The 23,056-nt window shown below is 33.3% G+C and overlaps 1 protein-coding gene across 1 annotated transcript; it reads right to left on the bottom strand.

Moving 5' to 3' along the window:
* Window positions 1-298: 298 nt before the first annotated feature.
* Window positions 299-8,513, bottom strand: LOC133815028 (uncharacterized). The gene is made up of 4 exons (XM_062247922.1): window positions 7,802-8,513; window positions 2,861-3,540; window positions 809-2,809; window positions 299-688 (listed from the first exon to the last, which is right to left on the bottom strand). Exons 1-4 carry the CDS (start codon window positions 8,511-8,513, stop codon window positions 299-301), a joined length of 3,783 nt encoding a protein of 1,260 aa, XP_062103906.1.
* Window positions 8,514-23,056: the final 14,543 nt, after the last annotated feature.

The following is a 23,056-nucleotide window of genomic DNA, read 5'->3' as shown; positions in this document are numbered from 1 at the left end:
AGTTATAACAATCCAAAAATATCTCTAAACAGTTAAACAAATTAAAATATCCATAAAAATATCTAACTAACAAATTTTATATTTCAAATAATTTAAATATTAAAAACTATAGAATAAACAGACATTAATATTTCCAAAAAAAGATTTAATAAGAATAAAAAGTATTTAAAATAAAATATCTTTAATAGCTGATATTTTAATTATAATATATATTTTTTTGTTTTATCAGAAAGAAAATATATTGCACCAAAACAGATTACAAACCACAGTTCTAGAAACTAAGACTCAACAAATAGCATTACAAATGATGAATATAATCAACCAATCTCAACTCATCAGCTTTCAGCTTTGATCTAACTAAACCAAACAACCTGGCTTTAAGACCCATAAGAATCAGAGAGTCCACTTTCAAAACAGAAAAAGAATAAGAAGAAAAAACACAACAATTTTTGTTAATCCAAATATAATAAACAGCAGCTGCAAGGACAACAACAACAATCCTTTGGTGAAGCCCCCTAGGTCTCCCTTCCATCCAATTCAGCCAGCCTGAATACTGAGAAGGCCAAATCGCTTGACCCAGCCAAGATTGAATCTGGTGCAACACATGCTGGGAGAAGGCACAATCAAAGAAAAGATGGGCATGAGACTCAACTTCCATATCACAAACAGGGCATAAACTAGTCTTAATCTGTACATGACATTTAATCAAGTTATCCCTTGTAAGAAGATGGACTAAAACCGCTTGCCATATAATAAATCTGTGTTTTGGAATAGACAGCTTACACTAGACCACTTTAGCATAATGAACCTTATCCTTTTGAACCAACTGATTATATAAGCAAGAAGGGTTTAATTTTCCTTTGTTAACTAAAGCCAATAAAGAATCATAAGAGAAAGCATCTCTCAGCTTAATAATCTTCCTCCAATACCAGCTCACATCAGGTTTAAGGCTGTAGGCCCAGAAATTTTTCCCTTTGAGATAGATGGCTGCTACCCATTTGACCCATAAGGAGTCCTGCTTAGTTGAAACTGCCCATATGTACTTGGCCATCAATATTACATTCCATTTAGACCCTTCTTTAAAACCAATACCCACCAATCTCTTAGGTAAACACACCTGCTCCCAGGATGACAGATGCACCTTACTCCGGTTGCCCTTTGCTCCCTGAAGGAAGTTCCTGCATAATCTATCAATCTCCTGAATAATTCTAGGAGGAAGCAAAAAAATACTCATCCAATAAGTCCTAATACCCAGCAAAACTGATTGAATAAGCTGAGATATTCCAGCAAAAGAAAGGTGCCTAGTAGACCATGTATGTAATCGACTTTGAATTTTTTTAAGAATTAGACCACAATCCTCAACCTTCCATTTAGTAGGTCTAAGAAACAGACCCAGATATTTTAGAGGGACAGAACCCTCCTCAATCTTTAAGCACTCCATGATTCTCCTCTTTTCATCATAATGAACAACACCAAAATAGATGTGAGACTTAGATAAGTTCACTGTGAGACAAGAATCCTGACTGAATTTGTTAAAACCAGTGTAAAGTATTTGAACCGACTTAAAGGAACCCTTGCAAAAAAGAATGAGATCATCTGCAAAGCAAAGGTTGACAAGATTCAGCTTTTTACAGAGTGGGTGGAATCTGAAGTCCTTGTGTTGAGCAGCTTGAACAAGAAATATAGTAAGATACTCCATAATCAATACAAATAGAAGATGAGAAATGGGGTCACCTTGATGCAGACCTTTCATTCCACTGAATCCCCCATGTAATCTGCCATTCAGTAATAAAGAATATGAAGCCCCTTTCAAACAAACCATGATCCATTGGATAAATCGACTAGGGAAACAATAAGCCTTCAATAGATCCTCCAAGAAATACCAATCAATGGAATCATAAGCCTTGCTTAGATCCATCTTTATTAAGCATCTAGTTGAAATATTATTCCTAGAATAGCCTTTGAGGAGATCTTGGAGAATGAAGATTTTATGAGCCAAAGATCTATTTTTAATGAAAGCTTCCTGGTTCTGATGAGTAAGCAAAGGAAGAACAATGGCTATTCTCATACAAAGCATCTTCAAAATACATTTGTATAGAGTGTTACAACGTGCTATCGGTCTACAATCTGCTGCTGTAGAAGGATTGTCAGTTTTAGGAATAAGGGTAATAATTGATCTGTTAATAGCTGTTGGTAATCGATTAGTTTCAAAAAAATTCAAAACAACAGTAGAAATCTCATCCCCCAAATCTCTCCACATGTATTTGAAAAAACCCGAACCAAACCCATCAAGACCAGGACTTTTTATAGAATGAATACTAAACATGGCCAGTTTAACATCCCTCTTCGAAAAAGGCTTAATTAAACTGAGTTGCTGGTCTAAATTCATAATAGAGCCAAACTTAAGACAATCTTGCTGAATCCTAGAAATAGTTGAACTAGGACTACCCATAAACCCCTTAAAATGATTAACCACATCATCATAACAATCAACAATCTTACCATGCTCATCCAAGTAGATTGTAATCCTATTACAAGCTGACCGCTGCTTTAGACTAGCATGAAAGTAGGACGTATTGTCATCGCCAAATATCAGCCAAGTGATCTTGCTCCTTTGCCTAATAAAAATTTCATACATTTTGGATAGACGGGTAAATTCTAAACACGCTTCATGTTCTGCTTGCTGAAATCCTGTAGAGTGAGAATCCTGCTGAAACATAAATTGAGCATGTTGAAACTTTTCCTTGGCAGTTAAGTAGTGAACTGTGACATCACCAATTTTCCGATTATTAAACTTAGCCAAAACTCCCTTCAATCAGTTCAGTTTCTGAAAAATTTCTAGAAGATCAGTTTGAAAAACCTTCATAGACCAGCATTTAAGAATAATGTCTCTAAACTCCTCATGTTTAGACCACATATTAATCCTCATTTGACTAATAACTGTCATGATGATTGAATAACAATGGTCCGAAAGAATATTCCAATTAAACCGAGCCTCTGAGTTTGGGAAAGCATCAACCCAAGCTTCATTACTAAGAGCCCTATCCAATTTAGAGAAGATACGGGACCCTTCCATCTGCTTCTTAGACCAAGTATAATGAGCACCAATCTTACGAATTTCAGTCATCAAACAACTAGCCATCCAATTACGAGCATCTTCCATTTCCAGATCTGTTATAGGCCTACCTCCAACTCTGTCATCAAAATCAAACATTGCATTAAAATCTCTAGCTACTAACCAAGGCTGGGCAGGAAACAGGGGTAAACACATAGCCTGCCAAAGTCTCTTCCTCTCCTCAATCATGTTTCTGCCATATATCACTGTCAAGCAGAAATCCTTAGAAATCCCCATGATCTTCACACAACAATGAATGAACTGATCCTCAGTCCCAAGAACTGCCACTTTAACTATATCACTTCTCCAAACCAGTAAAATTTGTCCTTCTACCACTGGAACTGAATAGAACTCCCAACCCTTGAAAACTGATGTCATCATTTCCTCAAACTTAGAACCCCTACGTTTCGACTCAAGAAACGCCCCTAGTCCAATTTTATTGACCCTGCAAAAATCATATAGATATTTTTGCTTATTCCTCTAATTTAGGCCTCTAACATTCCAGTACAGCAGATTTCCTCCTTCCATTAGAATTTTTTTTAACAATCTTTCCCTGTTTTGAAACCTCCAATTGACATTCTTGTAACACACTATATTGGTTATTCTTACTAGGTTGAGACTCCACATTTACATTTTTAGCTCCAATCACTCTCTTGGTCGTAGTCCAAACCAGTTCTTGGTCTTTTATTGTAACGTCCTACGTTTTCGGGTACCTTTAAACGACTCGGGTCGGGATTTTTCCCCCGGGTTAAGAATATTATTTTAAATAATATTATATTTTGTTTGTAAGTATTCCATGAGTTATTGCTAGCCAAAATATGAATTTTGTGATTTTAAAAGTCAAGATAAGACTTTCGGTCCTGGACCGACACAAAAACCCTGATCGGGTAAAAATCTCGGAAAATAAAATGAAAAATCATGGAAATTATATTTTGGGCATAAAATACATTCATAAAAGTTAAAGTTTGGTCAAAAATAATAAACCTAAAATAAAATGGAAATTTTAAGGAATTTTGTGTTAAATGCCTAATTTTGCCGAAATGGGGAATTTTATTCCATGAATGGACCTTAGGTTAAATTTTATTATGTGATTAATTAAATTAAATGTGAGAGACATTTAATTTTATTAATTAATGTTAAGTTTGGTGGTTAAAACTTAATAAGAGTGAAAAAGGTGTCAAAAGCCAATTTGGACTTTTCTTCTTATGAAACATTTATTAACCTTTATAAAAAAAAAATGAAATGATCACATATATATAGCAATGGGTGGCCGGCCATGTGATGTTTTGAAATATCATTTATTAACTAATTGAGTTTAAATCCCATTTATTTAAAGGTTTGGGATATTGTCAAGTAGGCAAGTGGGAGTAAAACACTTGAGTGTTTTTAGGATAAATTAGATAGTATAAACTCTTCTAACCTCCCCCTAAGAACCGACCACTCACTTTCACTCTCTCACTATCATCTTTTATATTTTACTCTCTCAAGTTGTCTCTCAATATTCAACCTCAACAACACCAAGGAAACTTGGAGGCTAAGTCTTGGTCTAGGAAGTATTTTCCCTAAGGTAAAGTTTCACTAATCTAGGCTTTTGTAAAGTTTTAAGCATAGAGTTTCAAATAGCTAATTAACTATGTTGCTGGGGGAAATTGGTTAGGGTTTTTGAAAGGTTTTGAAGGAGTCAAAGCTAATAGGAAGGTCCAAACCTTAAGCAAGAACACCAAAAAGGAAAAAAGTTTACTTTTGATGATTTTGTTGTAGGGTTTTTAGTTTTAATCATTATTTTGTATATTTAATGCTTAAAGTTTCTTGTTGGTGATGTAATAAGGTTTTGGTAGTTGTTTAATAATTTTTATGATGCATGTATATTGATTATTGAAAATGGGAACCAAAACCCCCAAGGGTTTTGTAGGATACCCTAAAACAAAACATGTTTTGAGCTGTGATTTCCAAGGGGTCAAGCAGCCACTGTATATTTTTTTTGTAACATTAAATTGTACTGTGATGTTTTTGAGATTGATTACATAAAATTGAGCTTTTGAAACACTAAAAAATGTTTAGAAATGAGTAAGTTATGCTATTTCAAAGTTTAGGTAAAAAAACTATTTTTTCGTATTCTTATTTTCGGAACCAAGTTTGGACAGCCACTGTATAGGGCAAATGAACCCTTTTTTTTCTAAAATTTTGTGGACATATTTCTGGCATAACCTATTATTCCACTGTAAAATTTGGTAGAAAAATATTGAACGGTTTGAAAGTTATTAACTGTCAAAGTTTGGAAAAAATAAGGACTTGAAAATAAGGTCATTTTTACCTCATTGTTGGAAAATGATTTCACCAATAAAAAATGCTCATTTTGACCTAATATTTTACAAAGACCTAAATGGCATAACAAAAATGGAATTGGGAAATTTTGGTAACAATTGGGTAAGTAAATTTCAAGTTATGAACTAACGAAGTATGTAGTTAAAAATGAGAAAAATAGGCTTTTCACACTTAGTGTAAAAATGAGATTTTGGAACATAAGGTAAAAAATAAAATTTTGCTTATTTCAAGATATAAATTGGTAAGTCTTGAAATCATATTTTCACTAAAATTACCCCTTTGAGTTTAAATGAATTATTTTTATTAAAGAGTTTTTATTCTTTCTAAAAATAAGAGATTTAATTTATTAATAGTTAATAAATTAAAAGAGGGTTTAAAACCCTATATTTTGAGAAAATAATTAAATGTATTAATTTTCTAGTAAGTAAAATTGATTAATTGATTTTGGAAAATTAATTAGTCAAGATGGGAAATTTTTAACGGTTTTCCTAATTAAGACAAATTAGGCAATTTTCTTAAAACGGTTTTTAGATATTAAAACCTTAAGAAAAAAAAAAGGAAAATTTAAGAGTATATTTTCTTTAAAAATAATTAAGGAATTTATTAGTATTTTCTAGATATAATACCAGCTAAAATCTTACATATTTTAACCGACTAGTCGAAAGTGCGGGTTAATAGCGATATCTTGAAAGAATAAGATTTTTAGCAGATTGTGGGAAAATACCATTGTGATACCCGAGCCTAGGTATCGAGACCTTAGGATATGCCTTCCCGAGACTTAGGGTTTAGTCTCGAATATTTTGTATGACTTTCCTTAATAGATTTAAAACCAAATAAGGATTATAAATCCTTACAAATGACTTTTATTAAAATGACCAAACTGCCCAAAATAATAATAATGAATTATGAGTGCCATAATTAATCCGAGTATACTGTATGGATAACTACAGTATTGGCTAAGCGTAACTGGACTGAACGTTGGAGGGTGAAAACCTGCTGAGCGCTAAGGACTCCAAGTAAGTCAACTTATATTGTATGGCTGCAACATGAAATGATTATTGTCTTGTATGTTAGTATAGGGATACATGCACATATATAGACTATCATAGAAAGTTGCTTAGAGACGTTAGTCTAGTGAGTGTTGATTTAGAAAATATGAACGGTAGATGTCTGTCATATCCTAGACGGTTGATCCCCGTCACACTACTTGATTTTATTTATGTTCGGTTCATTACCGCGACGAGTGGCCATGAGATGAGGACAAGCTGGTTAAACCTAGGGGCACCAGAATAAATGGGACCTAGGGGCCCTCATGCTTACTTAATCATTGGACGGTTAGAATCCGAGCAAGTGCTCTGATAAGTTATTCCCGAATAGCAGCCGTGAATATTGGCCATTCAGTGAGAGTGCCTAGAGATACTAGGGGTTGCCTAGATTGAGTGAGGCTGAACACCCTAGGGGCAACTGCTCACCAGCACAACTGATTAATATAGAAGTCTCTATAAAACCATGTAAATTGGATTACACTCTTGGATAAGTAGCGATGCCCTAGGTAACACGATAGTTACCCTTGATGAGAATATTTATTGCCTAGATCTTAGTGTGGAGACTCGGTTCTCTTTTACAGATTAGCAATTATGTTGGAGGGCGCGTTACGCCTGAATTGTTGGAAATTGTCGAGCGTTGGTCTCGAATTATATGGTGATATAATATATGTGCTTGCTCTGGGATTTTCTGAGTATAGGGATATAATTGTTGATAAGATATAGTTGTGATATAATATATCTGCTTGTTCTGGGATTTTCTGAGTGCAGGGATATAATTGTTGATAAGATATAGTTGTGATATAATATATCTGCTTGTTCTGGGATTTTTCTGAGTGCAGGATTTTTATCTAGTTATGAATTAATTTATCCTTGGTTATCAGGCATGACCATAAGTTTGCCAGGATGCTTTAGCGTTCTTGAAATTGATTATGTAGGGTCCGGAACCCTAATTCTCTACATGCTTTGTCTGAAAGTTGATCTTACTAAGCATTTTCGCTTACCTAGTTGTTTCATGTTGTAGGTAAGGGCAAGGGCAAGACAGAGCAGTGAGCGCTGGAGTCTTCCTTGAAAATGTACATGTGGATCGACCTTTTGGGAAGCCGTTTTATTTTTGGAAATGTTGTGTAATTTTCCTACACTAGGCTTACTCTACTCTTTATAAAACATGTTTGTAACTAAATGTTAAGTATGGCCATACGACTTTTTAAAAAGTTTTTTTTTCTATGGGTTTTTGAGACATTTTGTTAAATGAAAACATTTATATTTCCGCATTATCGAGTCTTGAAAATCCGGGTCGTTACATCTATAATGCTACGAGTCTCCTTCACAAGATCAGAAGATGCCTCCAAAACAATCTCAGTTTCAATGGGAATTGTAGTCAAATTATCTGAACCTGGATCTAAGTCCTTTTGTTTAGGCTCACCCAGCTCCTCTACTACATCTATTTGATCCATCTTTGGTTTCCAAACTGTTTTCTGCTCCCTCCTACAACTTGCAGAAACATGCCCTAGGATTTTACAAGTCACACACTTAGTAGGCAACCATTCAAACTCAATAGCCTGTTCTACCAATTGTCCTCGTTCATTCAGAAAGTTAATACTGGAAGGAAGTTTCTCAGATATTTCCACATCCACTAGCACTCTTGCAAACTTCACCATGGATCTCTCTTTAGTTATCTTATTAATCATCATGGATCTACCAATGGTACTCACTAGAGCACCCAAACATTTAGTACCCCAATATTGTAACCCCAAATCATGTAATCTAACCCAAACAAGAATCGATTTCACTAACCTCAGAGTATCAATATCAGTCGACCAAGGCCTCAAAATGACAGGTTTCCTAAAAAAATGAACCACACCAGATTCCAAGACCAAGTCCCTCATAGCTGTATCCCAAAATTTGACAATTGTAAACCCTGCATTAATCCTAGCCACCCTTTCAATGCCGAGTTTGCCCCACATTCTTTGAATGAACCCTTCAAAAAAAGTAATCGGAGGGTTAGCACCTAGCACAATATAGACCATAGCCGTATTCTAAAAGGACGCCTGCATCTCAATCTCCTCTAGATCCAACTGCACTATCAATTTCCCATCCCTGACCAAAGGCTCCTCATAGGTCAATTTAGCCCCACCCTCTTGGGTGAATGTATCATGAAACTGAGCCCATTTTTCTTTGGCCAGATCTTGAAATGTCGAATTGTCTCCATCCTCCGCCAGAGAGGTATTGCCCAAATTAAACCCCTCACCGTGTGCCTCAATGTTAGCAGACCCATGACCATCTCCTTCGTATGTCTCAGGAAAATCAGCAACTGTATCCGCATAAACTTCCTCCACCAATTGCTCAGCTTCTAGAGTCTTGGTTTGACTATCTTCAGTACTCAGTCCCGTAGGAGAATCGATCACAACCTCAGAAGATTTAGATACAGGCTTCTGAATCCCTTTCTTACGTCTCGCCATGGAGAAGAAGAGAGAAATTCTCACGCCCCCTTATTGTATTGTATTTTCATTTTTTTAATTAATTATAATATTTTAATATATTAGAAGATTTATAATTAAGTTGTTAGCTTATTTTTAAATTTGAATTTGAATATTTGTAGAAAATATCTAATTATTTAAATCTCAAACAACAAAAATATCTTATTTTTAAAAAAAAACTTTTTTAAATGATAAAATAAATATGATATTTTTGGTTTTGTTATAAATAATCAATTTCATATTTTAATTTCTTCACAAAAAATAAATTTTTTTTGGATGAACACCACCCGTCATACACTTGACGAGTACTGTTCACCATTTGATGGTCTGTAGGGAGACGCGCCTGGTGCGTGCGCGCAGAGGGGCTGGCAACCGAGGGACGATTGCATGCGCTACCAGGTGATGTGCGCATGCACGCACGCGCGACTGGCAGCTAGAGAAAAAATTTTCTGAAACTTTTTTTGTACAATTTTTCAAACCAAAACCATTTTCTAATTAATTTTTACCATGTTTTACACAAAAATAAAACATATATAAAAATTAATGACATAGAAAACACAACAAAATAACCTAAAACTGCTAATAATCACATAAAATTCAATATGCTTCATAAAAACATGAAATCCAACCAATTACTCAAAAGATCAAATAATTCAATTTATAACATGTTCATGCATGAAAATAAAGATTACCAAAGGCTCTGAGGCCAGTTGTTTATTTTCATATAGATCTTATATTAAACAAATTAATATAAAATAACCTAGAACATATTTCCAAAGTTGAATTCAAACAGAAATAATGATAAGAACACTTACATTATACACAGTGGAATGAATGAGTCATTCCTTCAGTTTCTCTAACCTTTGTATCCTTTCTGTTGTAGAGTATTACCAAGAAACTGAACCGTTCTTCAATTTTCTTCACAGCCTTCCAAAGTATCCTTAGAATCACCTACACTAGGGTGGGCAATTCTCAACACATGAAATAGATACAGAGAGAATAAGATAAAAGAATAATGAAGCTTAGAAAATGACTTATGTTTGTAGAGAGAATCTAAAACCTACTAGATCTTCTGATCTTCTAAGAAAAAAGTGTGTTTTTAACTCTGACTTAGCACTCATTTTATAGATTCAATTAAGCCATTTGATTTAATTGAAAAATTAATAAAATAATAGATAATATCAGCCCTAGGTCAAAATTATCATGGGCTTTAGGCCTGTGAAATTTCCCATTTAATTGCAAGCTCGTTGGACTTAAAATCAAGCCCTGTATTATTTTCTATTAATTAATTAATTAAATAATTATTCAAATCCTTTATCAAATTAATTACTTATAATTTGATCCTTGATTTAAAATTATTTATTCATTTAGATACCAATTTATCTTAATTTATAAATCTGCCTTAATTTCTCTTTCCTTCTCTAAATTACATAACTCTATCAAACTATCCAAAATTGACCTGGTCAACTTTAATAATTCTAATTGATAAATAAATCAATTAATTGAGACTATCTAGATGATTTTATCCAATGTACGGTGGGGACCATGGGCCTATGAATTCAAGCTCCAATAAATTATCATAAATTTAAAAAATAAATTTATTAACTTATTAATTATTCGTGACTCCACTAAAGACTCGGAATTGTACTCTTGAATTCATAGAATGTTCTATAAGCAATATAGATACATTATTAATTATCTATTGTTACAACCATAATTGTCACTCAATCCTCTATAGACGGTCTACAATGAGATGAAACTAAAATACTGTTTTACCCCTCATTGTATTTTATCCTTAAAACACTTAGTTCCTTGTAAATGATATTTCAGTAAACTAATATTAATTATTGAAATGAGATCTCTATCATTTAGCACCTTGAACCAAACTAAAAGGAAATCATTGTTTCACTTCTTCATCAGAAGCTATAGAAGTTCATATCTATGATTAACACTCCCACTCAATTATACTACTGAGTTCCCAAGATGTATGTATGGGCTAGTTTGTAGGGTAAGTTGGTAACAAACAAGTCAAAGAACTCAAATAATACAATCAATTAGAATACTAACCACTTAGAATTGAGATTGAATTGACCTATGGTCAACTATATGATATGAATAGAATATATGATAACAGTATGTTTACTTATCCTATAAACTTTCAATATTGGTCTAGTTCGATGTAACAAATACATCCGATCTTATCTACTTTGCTAATGTTCTGAAAGGAACACAATATTGCGATGTGTAAGTAGATGATATCATATTGGCAAGTCAGTGTAAATGATGTGCACTGACTAATCTTAGGACTAACTTATGTTTTAACATATAATCATATTTATATTCCACTGTGATTACATCACTATAAATACGATTAGCTAAATGTTAGGGATTTAATAGCAAAGAGCCAGAAAGTCCTGTCTTCTATTTCTGATGAAGGAAGTTCGGTTGACGAAAGGATGATCTTGAGAAAAGTGTTGGTTGAATGTCCCAAGCATGAACGAGGAGTTGGTCGCACATTAAAAGGGAGAAAGGTCTCCAGCAATCAATCTCAAGCTCAGGCACAGTCGTCATCATACCCTCAGCCTCCTCAATCCAATTACAATAATAACATTATGGGACATGCGATGGCTAACTTGCTAAGACAATACAAAGCAGACATTGAGTTCCTTTTCTCAATGCCTTCCTCCTATATCCTGCCCACCACCTCAAACAATGAGATCGGATGAAGTAACTCAATGGTAGGAAATGTATGCAGCTGCACCTTCACAAGCTCCACCACCGCCTCCACATATGTTCAGAGATGACACGCCTACACATGTTCCCTCGCCAATCCTGCCTCAATCTACATTTAGAAATGACGTGTCTTTGTCAGCACCTCCGCCACGTTCTCCACCGCCCCAAGTCATTCAGCTTCCAGATGGCTTAGACGATGATTATGTAATCAACTTAGGATAGATTATATAGTTATATAAATAGTAGTGTTTATTTATTTTAATACTATTAAGACAATTATTAATATTAGATTGTATGTTTTATTTTCTTATCAATTAATGGAGACTAAAATTCTGATTATAAATTTTATTATATATTAAATTTGAATTTTTTTATTTTTTTTATTTCTGCTACACTATTTGGGGCAAAAATATATTGTATTTGCGGCAAATTGTTCGCCGCAAATAAGAGTCAAACAAGACAAATCATCCATCATTTGCGGCGAATAATAGGACTATTTGTGCAAAATTATTTTAAATTTTCGCTGCATATAAGGGTCAATTATGACCAAATCCAGAATTATTTGCGGCGGATTTACTGACTTTGCGACGGCATGTTCGCCACAAATAAGATGTTTGGCGCAAATAATGAGCTTATTTGCGACTACCTTTTTGCGTCGACTTATTTGTGGCGAATTTTGGGGTATTTGCGGTGAAATTGATTGCCACAAAAACTCCAATTTCTTGTAGTGTTTGCTTTACTCTTGACGTGTCCATGGGTATATATATTTTGTGGTCTACATAATAATGACTTATGAATTCAATATAATTTCTGTATTAGTTTAAAATTTTACTCTTTTTAGTTTATACTTCTATATTATGCCTACCTGTATTAAATTAGTAAGTAAATGTTACTTTGGATACATGTATTTATCAAAATAGTAGCTAAATACTCAATAGTATCTAAATCGATGAGTGTTTTTGGATGCTTATTTGTATCAAATTAGTAGGTAAATGTTACATATATTTTTGCTTTTGAAAGATCCACTTTGTAACCATGCGTAGTTAAATATTTGCCTTGATCCTTGATCTGGATACTTTTATATGTATGATTGTAACTAAATGTGACATGTTTCTCTTGAAAGTTCTCCTTATCGATACTTGGCAATAGTTACTTACGCGTAGTTAATTGATACTCTCATGTGTCAATCCCAATTACTTGAAACCCCTCCTATCCCAAATTTAATTATGGTATTTATTAATTTTTATTATATTTTTAAGAGATCAATTAACTGTGAAATTTCCAAAAATTAGTAGTATTTTAATATGACTTATTTTGGATTATAATGGTATGTATCAAGTTAGTAATAGCTAAATACTTAATAGTATCTAAATCTATGTCTTTTTTTATGCTTAATAATAGTATGAACTTTGCTTTTGAAAGATCCCATTTATAATACTTATGGGTAGCTAAATGTATATGTTTATTAATTTGAATACCCTTTCCAAACAGTATATGTCTATTGGTAACATACTTGCAAACATAGTATAGAAATGATCGATTTAACAACTAGAAACATACTATTTCGTATCCATCAATAATTTTTTTTTCAAAAAAAACTTCTTTTTTCTTTCTTATTTTTAATTACATAAAAGAACATACCCTTTGGTATCCTACACACAATAAAAGCATAAACTTGATTATATTAATAAATAAATAAAAACTTTTTGGTATCCAATGCAAATAACATTATCAACATCAAAGTTTAAAAAAGAAAAAAAAACTGCCACTAATTATTATTTTATACATATAAAATCATCATTTATTTGATTATATACTCAATGATGATATTTTATATAATTATATACTTTAGGGTAATATTAAATAAAATAAAAACTACCTTCAGTTTTCTTATGTATAAACTGAGTATGTAAATAGTATAAACATCTTTTTAATAAAAAATAAGACCAGATAGTTCGTAGGTCATATCTATTATAACAAATATAAATGCCCTAAAAGAAATTATCATAATAAACCTCAAAGTAGTAAAGGAGAACATCTATGAATTGCACATAAAATATACAAAATCATAATATAAGTGTTCTATAATATTCATAGAATGAATGTTTTTGTTAAAATCAGATGCATGCAACATGAAAGTTGGGTAAAAGCCTAAATTTTGTATTAGATTTGGAAGAAGCATAAAAAGAAAAGTAGGATAAACAATAAATAACTACTAAATGGTACCAAAATACTTGATTTTTTCAGTAATTCATGCCACCTTAATATTTGTCTTATCATAAATTTGATGCAGCTTCACATTAGTTGTTGAAATAATAATAGTACTTTTTTATTAATCAAATTTTATATAAAAGAAATTAGTAATAAATCAACCAATTGATTAATAAAGTTATTTTAGGTAAGTTGTTAAGTTTGTGAGTAAATTAAGGAAGTGTAATATTTTGATAAATCAAATAAAATCAATTATATATGATAATAATTAATATATTTTGTGCATATGTTAAGTTGTTGTGCATAATACAAGCTAGGATTTACCAAAAAAATTAATATATTTTGGTTATATTATTTTATCTCTAATAAAATTGTTATTATTTATTTTTATAAGTATATATGTGTAAACTGCCCTTCAAAATATACTCATCATCCTTTTAACACTTTTTTAACAAGTTACCCTAACATGTTTCTATACTTCAACAATTCAACAATACATTTAAACATGCAAAACTAACAACAACATCAAAACAAGCCTAAATCACAATGTATGCTTATGGTCAAATTCTATACAACATAATAATATAAAATATCACAATTAACAACATGCTCATTACCCAAAATTTAAAAATAAAAACAAGAAACCAAAACACTATTCACAACCCTTAAATATAGCACTAGGCTGAAACCCTTATACATATTTCTATTTTTAATTTTTCATTTTAACCACCCAAAACATCATGATTCAAAGACATAACAGCATTCCAATATAAATGTTTTAACAATTAAAATCAAGTCCCTAACATGTTTCTTATCTTTCAAAAATTCATAATCAAGTTGATAGAGTATTAACTAAAATAAAAATAATTTCTATATGCACAAAGAAAAATATACATAAATGAAACTTTTATTCAAAGAAAATACTCATGCATATAAATGTTTTAACAATTAAAATCAAAGCCCTAACATGTTTCTTATCTTTCAAAAATTAATAATCAAGTTGATAGAGTATTAACTAAAATAAAAATAATTTCTATATGCATAAAGAAAAATATACACAAATGAAACTTTTATTCATAGAAAATACTCATGCATGTACCACACATAAAATCTTAGCATGTTTCTACAAGAAGTAAAATAAAGAACATGGAGAACAATTATCCCACACATAGAACCCTAAAATCTTAACACAACAATCCTATTTACATATCAAACTCATCTCTCTTTTTAAAACAAAATGGATTCAACATAAGATCATCATCTAAACATATAAACATGCTTTTCTTTTCATGATAACCCATTCAAACCCAATAGAGTGACACAACCACAGCAAACTCAAATCCATAAGCATGTTTATCAAAATTGAAAAGAAACAAATTGGACCCTAGAACATGCACTATGCCGAAACCTAGCCTCACAACAAGACCATCAAGACCACAATGATCAATACACCATCATACATCATAAACATGCATTCTCAAAACATCAAATAACATTTCAAAATCATAATCAAGAAAATAACAACATCATATCAACAAAAAGCTTAGGATTCTCCATTACCTCCTTGATAGTGTCCAAGAGCACAAAAGCTATGGTCAATCCTCTTGGACTCCTAGGAATTTCGAAACCCAAAACACAAAGCCTCTTAGAAATAAGAAGAAGAGAAGACATAGGCTAAAGGATTGAAAGCACAATACAAGATTCTTACCTAGGGGTTTTTGAAACCCTATTCCCTTTCTACTTTTTTCTTTCTTTCTTTTTTTCTTTCTTTTCTTATCTCTTATTTTTATCTCTTCTCTCCTTGTGAATTCAACAACCACCTCTAATAAATGATGAGCAAAATGTCCTTTACGGTCCTAAGGTTCTATATATATTGTGTTACTAGGTTTTCTAAAAAATTAATTTCTTATTAATTTATCTAATTTAATAAATACATTTTAATCTATCCTAAATGACAGCTGCAAATATCATTTCCCCCCTTTCCTTCCCTGGCTTTCCACACTAACAAGGAAAGTGTAATTTTCATAGCTCTAAGGTTCTGATAGTTTGGGAATCGATTTTGAACATGTTATCTTGCGAATTGGAGAGTAATTTCTTCTACAAAGTTGTAGGTCATCGAATTAGCTTTCCAACGGTATTAAGTTTGTCTAAATTGGACACCTACAACGTAAATTATGACTGTTTTACTGAGGCTGGGTCCAGAGTTACGGGAACTCCAAAAATGACAACTCTCTTCCTTGCTCACTACTTCTCTCTTGGTTTCCTTTTCATAATATGAACACATGCATTTCTAGAACCTTGTCCCTTTAATTCTCAATTCTACTTAAATTTGTCAAAGACAACTGATAAAATAACTATCAAATAATATAATATTCATCCATCAAAATAATATTGATTTCTCTTTAATTTAGATGAAGAAAAGATGACAATGCATAATTAAGGAAAGTTCATCTTTCCTTGCTCTTCCATGCCCACGCCACCCTCTCTCTCTCTATTACAATTTGTTTCATTTTCTTTCTTGTGTGAACACAACCCTTTTAGAACTCTTCACTTGATAACTTTCTAAAAAGAATAGGAAAAATCACTCATATTCCCACTATATAGTCTAGGTTCATGGAATTTTCTATTGCATGCTCACCATGCATGCCATGCTCTTGCACACACACAATCAAGCATGTATATCACTACTAAACATGCACACACATGCACATAATTAAAACATATGCACAAAAATTTTTAAATTAATTAAATTTATAAAACAATTAAAAATTAATTCACACAATTAACACTTAACACTTACATAAATAAATTAAAATAAGTAATCACTTAAACAAACAATTAATAATAAAAAAAAGGTGCGCTAAAGTGCTTTATTGCAATCCAGTGTTCCGCACCAGGATTTGATTGATAACGACTTACAATCCCTACTACATATCATATGTCGGGCCTAGTACACAACATAGCATACATTAGACTCCCAACTGCTGAAGCAGAGGGATACTTTCTCATGTCCTCTTCCTCTTGAGGTGTCTTTGGACATTGCTCTTTTGAAAGAGTAATTCCATATCTGGTCGGTAATTGACATTTCTTGGAATTCTCCATAGAAAACCTTTCAAGCACCTTATCTATATAATTAAGTGCCAAAAGCTTGTTCCTCCTATCCCTCAGGATTTGGATTCCCAAAACATAGCTCGCTTCACCCAAATCTTTCATTTGCAACTTTTCAGCTAACCACTTCTTCACCTTTGACAGTGTCTCTACACCATTACCAATGAGAAGAATTTCATCCACAAAAAGAATTAAGAAATCCATCACTTTGCCATTGACAGTGTCTCAGCATGTTTTGTGTCAACCTCCTTGACATGACGCCAACTGTTGTTCACGGTCAGAAGACCATGCGAACGGTTGAGAAATGAAGCTGTCAAAGTTAATAAAAGGAAATTTTGTTTGACTAAAATAAAATACAGAAAAGAAACTTAAACTGATTACTTCATTAAACCCAGGAGCAAGGACCTGACCGGTTCTCAGCGAAGGGACAGAAGCAAGGGCCTCTTGGCTGCGGTGGTGCCTGGCTACATACTGGCTTTATCAATTGTTTAGCAAGAAGCGTTGCTCAACAATTTTGTCACCAAGGATCTTCTCGCCTGGTCGGTGGAAGGCTCAGTACGAGGAGGAGGTGGAGGAGTGGTTGTTCTAGAAGGAGTAGGAGCTAGAGTATCCTATGACAAGTCTTTTTTCTTAGAGGTTCCCCACTGGCATCTCCACTACTTTTCCTGCTCGATTTCTTTGAGCTGGTAGGTTTGCCCCCGGAGGCATAAATGTCGAATGCAGCGTTGCTTTGCATGACTACACGAAAAGCAAGAATGAGAAGACATGTCAAAAATAGTTCTCCATAATAAGGAAGCCAATTAAAAGAAATTCTAAGTATTGTACCCAAACTACAATTACTGGTCGCTACATTATCTAAGGAACTACAACTAGAATCACTATCTGCCTCGAAGAAGTCCTAGCTAAAACTACTGGTTAGAAATTTAAAGATAGATGATAAGGGATAGGCAATGTATCTAAAAGTGAAAAAGTTGTACCGCTCTAATCGGAGGATTCAAATATAGGACCAGCATAGTCAAGTAGTTTTTGTTTTCCCCTCCCATGTTGGGGAGGGATATTAGTTGGTATGGCATTGGGGTTGGGCTCTTGAATGGTCACTCCCGTTGGATGACGCCTTTGGGGTTGTGACACATCTTGTTGCTGTTCGAGGTTTTCTTGTTCCTCAGTACCATCTCTAGTGGCACTCCCCGCAGTTGATTTCCTCACCTCTTGGTGAGGCTCTAAAAGACCGACTAACCTCAAATTTATTTCCGCAACCAGCTCCTTGACACTTTTTTTATATGTGTCATGCTGGCCAAGGCTGCAGCCCTTATCTCCATCTCTGGAGTGAGTTCTAGTCGATACCATGGACCTAGACATAGAATAAACCGAATAAGGACAGAAAAAATAAAAAGTGACTACAAGAATGTCTAACAGAGATTAAAGAGTTTACCTCCTCATGTAAAGGCCATGTGATTTGCGACCAGATCAGTCGTGAGGAAGTACTCTTGGAAGAACTTTCCCACGTTGGTTTTATAGGTTATATCACTCAGGAATGTGCGACCGTATTCCTTGTGATAAAAGTGGAAGAACCCCGTGTTACTTTGGTTGAGGTTTGATTTGAGATCAAACATGTAATTGATCTCGTGAGGGATGGGCACTTGCCACTTTTTATGGTTGTACAAGAAATAGAGTGTTGAAAGTTCTCTATATCCATTGGGAGTTATTTGAAATGGGGCGACCTCGAAATAATTGGCTACCCCTCGGAAGAAGTCGTGCAAGGGAAGAATTTCCCTCACTACTATGTGATACCACGACCAAGTGCTAAATGCACCCCCGGGCACGTTCGCCCTCTGGTCGAGTGTAGGCTTATGTAGAGTAATCCCAGGAAGTTCGTACTTCTTGGGATATTTTACCACCATCAAAGGATCAATATGCTGCCTGGAGGGGAGATGTACTAGGGTACCTCTGTTCGTGGGTATTCATGTGGACGAACCTTAGGTTGGATCTTTGGTAGTGCAACTCTCAAGGGTTAAGGGTCGTTCAAAGGACCCTCAGTGTTAGCTACTGGTTAGTTGGTAGATGAGTTTGTGGTTTTTATTTTCCTATGAGTGGTATGTTTGACACGACCCATGTTTGGTTGTTTTTTTGGACAATTTTGAGGAAGGCTCTGGAAAGGGCAGAGAAGGTTGTTCCTGATCCTCGAACAGCAGAGCAAGCAGATAGTTGTCTATTGGTGTCTCACCTCCCCATGGATCATGCATGAATATCTGAGAAGAGCAAAGGGGAAGTGAGAATCTACGACCAATAGAGAAAGAAGAAAAAGAAAAATAAGGATAATGTTTTTCGTGGAGAAAAGTTAAGCTTTTGTACGACCAACAACATCCTGATAAAAACATAACAAACATGCGAGCAGGCTGGAAAAACAGATCAAAAAGTGATTGTGAAAATTTTTCTTGGAAAAACTTTTCAACTTCGAAAACGGGCAGGAAAAATCAAGTTTTTTTTTAAACCTAAAATTTAATTTTCACTTAGATTTTGGACCCGAAATCAATGTAAATAAACCCCAATACTCCTTATAAACATTATTTTATGCACTACATTGCCTACAATACCTATTTTATCATAGTGTTTCTGGTTATTTTTTTCCTAAACCCGATTTACCCAAAAACTCATCAAGAACATTCAAAATCCAGTTGTGAAAACAGAAAAATCACAACCAAAATGCATAAAAATTGCTACAAAGATAAGTGGATGGGTTTGAAAACTTACTTGGAGTATGTATTGTAGAAGAAATCATGAAGTTTTTGCTCGAAGATGCCTCAGATCGCACTGAAATGTCTAAAGTTCTTGGAGGTTTTTTCTGAGTGGTCTTGAAGAGAGAAAATAATCGTGTAAAAATGAAATAAACGAAGGAGGGGGTATATATATCGGTCGGTGGTATGACAAGTAATGATGAGATTTTATGGTTTATGCATGGGAAATAGCAATAACCGTCGACTCGTTTCTGGGAAATCGAAAAGGTCATGATTACTTAACTTTTCGAGGGAGTAAGTACAGTCAGATGTGATAGGTCAGCGGGAATGCTGGTCGAATAAGTTTATTAAATGTTGATCGCATTAAAATAAACTTTGCATGATGACGTGCATGTTTAAGAAGCACATGAACAACACGTGACTAGTTATTAATGAAGGACTGGTTGACCAACGACCAGAGTATCAAGGGGAAATTAAAGCTGCTTGATAGGCTTAATGAATATGCTGAGCAGCAGGAAAAGAAGAGGTGCAGATGCATACGACCAGAGCTGCTTGTTGAACCGAGCCAAATTCTCAGAAACGGTTATGAGTTAGATATTCCCAAGATATTTGATTATTTTTATATGTAAATATCGTTATTTATGTTACTATTTGGTTTTGCTTGTAACACAAGTTAAGGATTATTTCAAACGCAATATTTGGTATCCAGAGAGAAATAGTGCTTTTATACACAATAATTGTATCAAGGTTTGGGACTTGTGAAACTCGGTGAACCCTTGTTTGTTGATCGTAGGTTTCATAATTCTTTTACATTAATAAAAAACTAAGTGAACGTAGGTCATTACTAATCCTTGGGGTCGAACCACTATAAAATATGTGTGTTGTTTATATTATTGCATTCAATTCTGTAATTGATATCATTTTCTGTGACTCGGTGTCATGACTAAAACAAGGATAAACATTTTTCATAACACAATAGCTTACTACAACTCATACTTTTCATAACACAATGGCTTACCATTGCTCATACTTTTCATAACACAATAGCTTACCACAACTCATACTTTTCATAACACTACAACTCTTGCAACATAATAGTTCATACTTTTCATAACATAATTCATAGAAAATTCTAGCTAACTTCCTTACCTCAAGCCCAAACAAAAATAAAGTGCGGGGTACTTCACAACGAACCTAGAATCTCAATCAAACGTTCATCTTAAAATCATGTAAGATTACACATTTCCAACACACATACCCTACGTGTGCATGAGCCATGCACGCGTGGCACATGTTGCACCACACTATAACATTCAACAATTTCACATAAAAGAATAAAAGAAAAACCTTAAGTCTACTAATGAATTCTTAATGTTTGTAAAACAAGAATCATTCACTTAATCAAATGGCGTATATTTGGACGTAAAACTTAGCTTGCATGTAACATGCATATGTGGGATAGTTCTTAAAACTTGCTTTGAAGTTGGAAATATTTAGTCCTTTATTTTCTTGGCAATTTCACAAAAATTCAGCAAGCATAAAATAATTTTCCATTTTAATTATTACTACATTATTCCTTTAAATCATACATTTTCCATTCATAAATTTTATTACAAAATTTAATTTAATAATGTAATTCCTTAGCTTTAATTTGTATAAAATAATAATCTCATTTATTATCTAATGACAATTAAAAGAATGTGATAAAATTTTGTAGTTACTTATAATTATTAGATAAATTCTTTGATCACTTTAAAAAATATTTTTACTTAATTATTTTGTAAATAAAAACTGCTTAAATATTTAAGGTGTGGAAAATTCACTTTTATCATACATAAAAGGATTTTTCTTTTTAGTTGCAATCCCCATTCTTTACACTTTAGAAAAATCAAATACGCTTATATATGCACTAATGCACACCCATACCACACTCACCTATACATATATTTATAAACAAATTTACTCATAGAAAATACTCATGCATAAAACCACATGTACAATCCTAACATGTTTCTATGGATTTGATAAAAATAAAGACATGGAGAACAATCATCAACACATATGGGAAAAACAAAAATGAGAACAACAACCAACAATCAAACATAGCAAGAATCAAAATAACAACAAAACAACAATAAGGCTAGAGATTCACTACCTCCTTTGATAGAAATCAAAAACCCACAAAGGTGATCAACCTTTTGGCACCTATGATTTTCGAACACCACAAAGAAAAGAAAGAAAACAAACACTTATAATTGAGGAGAAGGACTAGACTTAAGATTCAAAGCCAAAACTAAATCAAGACATACCTAACAATTTCGAACCCTAGCCTTCCTCTCCTCCTTCTTCCCTTTCCTTCATCCTTTCTTTCTCTAGCCCACGTATTCCCTCTCTCTCTCTTCCTCTCTTGCACAGCAGCCAACCCCTTCCAAATAGCCTCTCCAACCTTCTCTTTTTCTTATAAAAACCCTAATATCTATCACTAATAAAGGGAAGGAAAGAAAAAGGTAATTACTCCCATTTTAACTCCTCAATCCTTTGCATCGATAGCCAAGGATAGACTTGACAACCAAGACAACCTAAAATGGAAACTTCAAGCTCTTCCTCTCTCCCTTTCACACACACACACACCTCCCACACTCTCTCTTTCTTTGGACGACATACACACTCTCACATTTTACCCAAATTAACTTACTGAAAATAGCTAGAAGACTACTAATGACCATAATTCAAATATTTCTACATTAAATAAAGAAAATAATGAGAGAAAAATCCTTTTCCATTTCCCTCTCAATCCATACACCCGCTCTCTCTCCCTTTCTACTCTAGTTTTTCATTTTTATTATGCATAAATTTCTTCTAAAATATTCCTTCTTCACATCTCTTATTATTCCTTTTTCATAATTAATAAAATAAAAATAAATGGAGAATAAAATTACTATGCATGGAAACTAATGCATGCTCACCATGCATACCTGCACATGCACACACACAAGTGCTAGGGTGCATTTCTACTAACCATGCACCTTGCTGTACATAATCAAATCTCATAACAATTTCACAAAACAAAACAATTAAATATTACAATTAAATTTCAATTCACATAATTACTACCAAAAAATTCAAATAATTTAAAATAAAATTCTAACACTTAACAATTAATAATTAACAACAAATAAAATATAAATTTTGTGTGCTACATGCAACCATTGATGAGAGAACCCAAGTAAGTGTAATACTTGAATCCCCCACCCTAGCATTCGGAACATTTACTACCAACTATGTTATGAACAATTTGGTGTACAA

This window comes from Humulus lupulus, chromosome 2 (assembly GCF_963169125.1).
Source record: "Humulus lupulus chromosome 2, drHumLupu1.1, whole genome shotgun sequence".
In the NCBI taxonomy this organism is placed as follows: Eukaryota; Viridiplantae; Streptophyta; class Magnoliopsida; order Rosales; family Cannabaceae; genus Humulus; species Humulus lupulus.
This window is presented reverse-complemented; position numbering and strand designations above follow the sequence as displayed.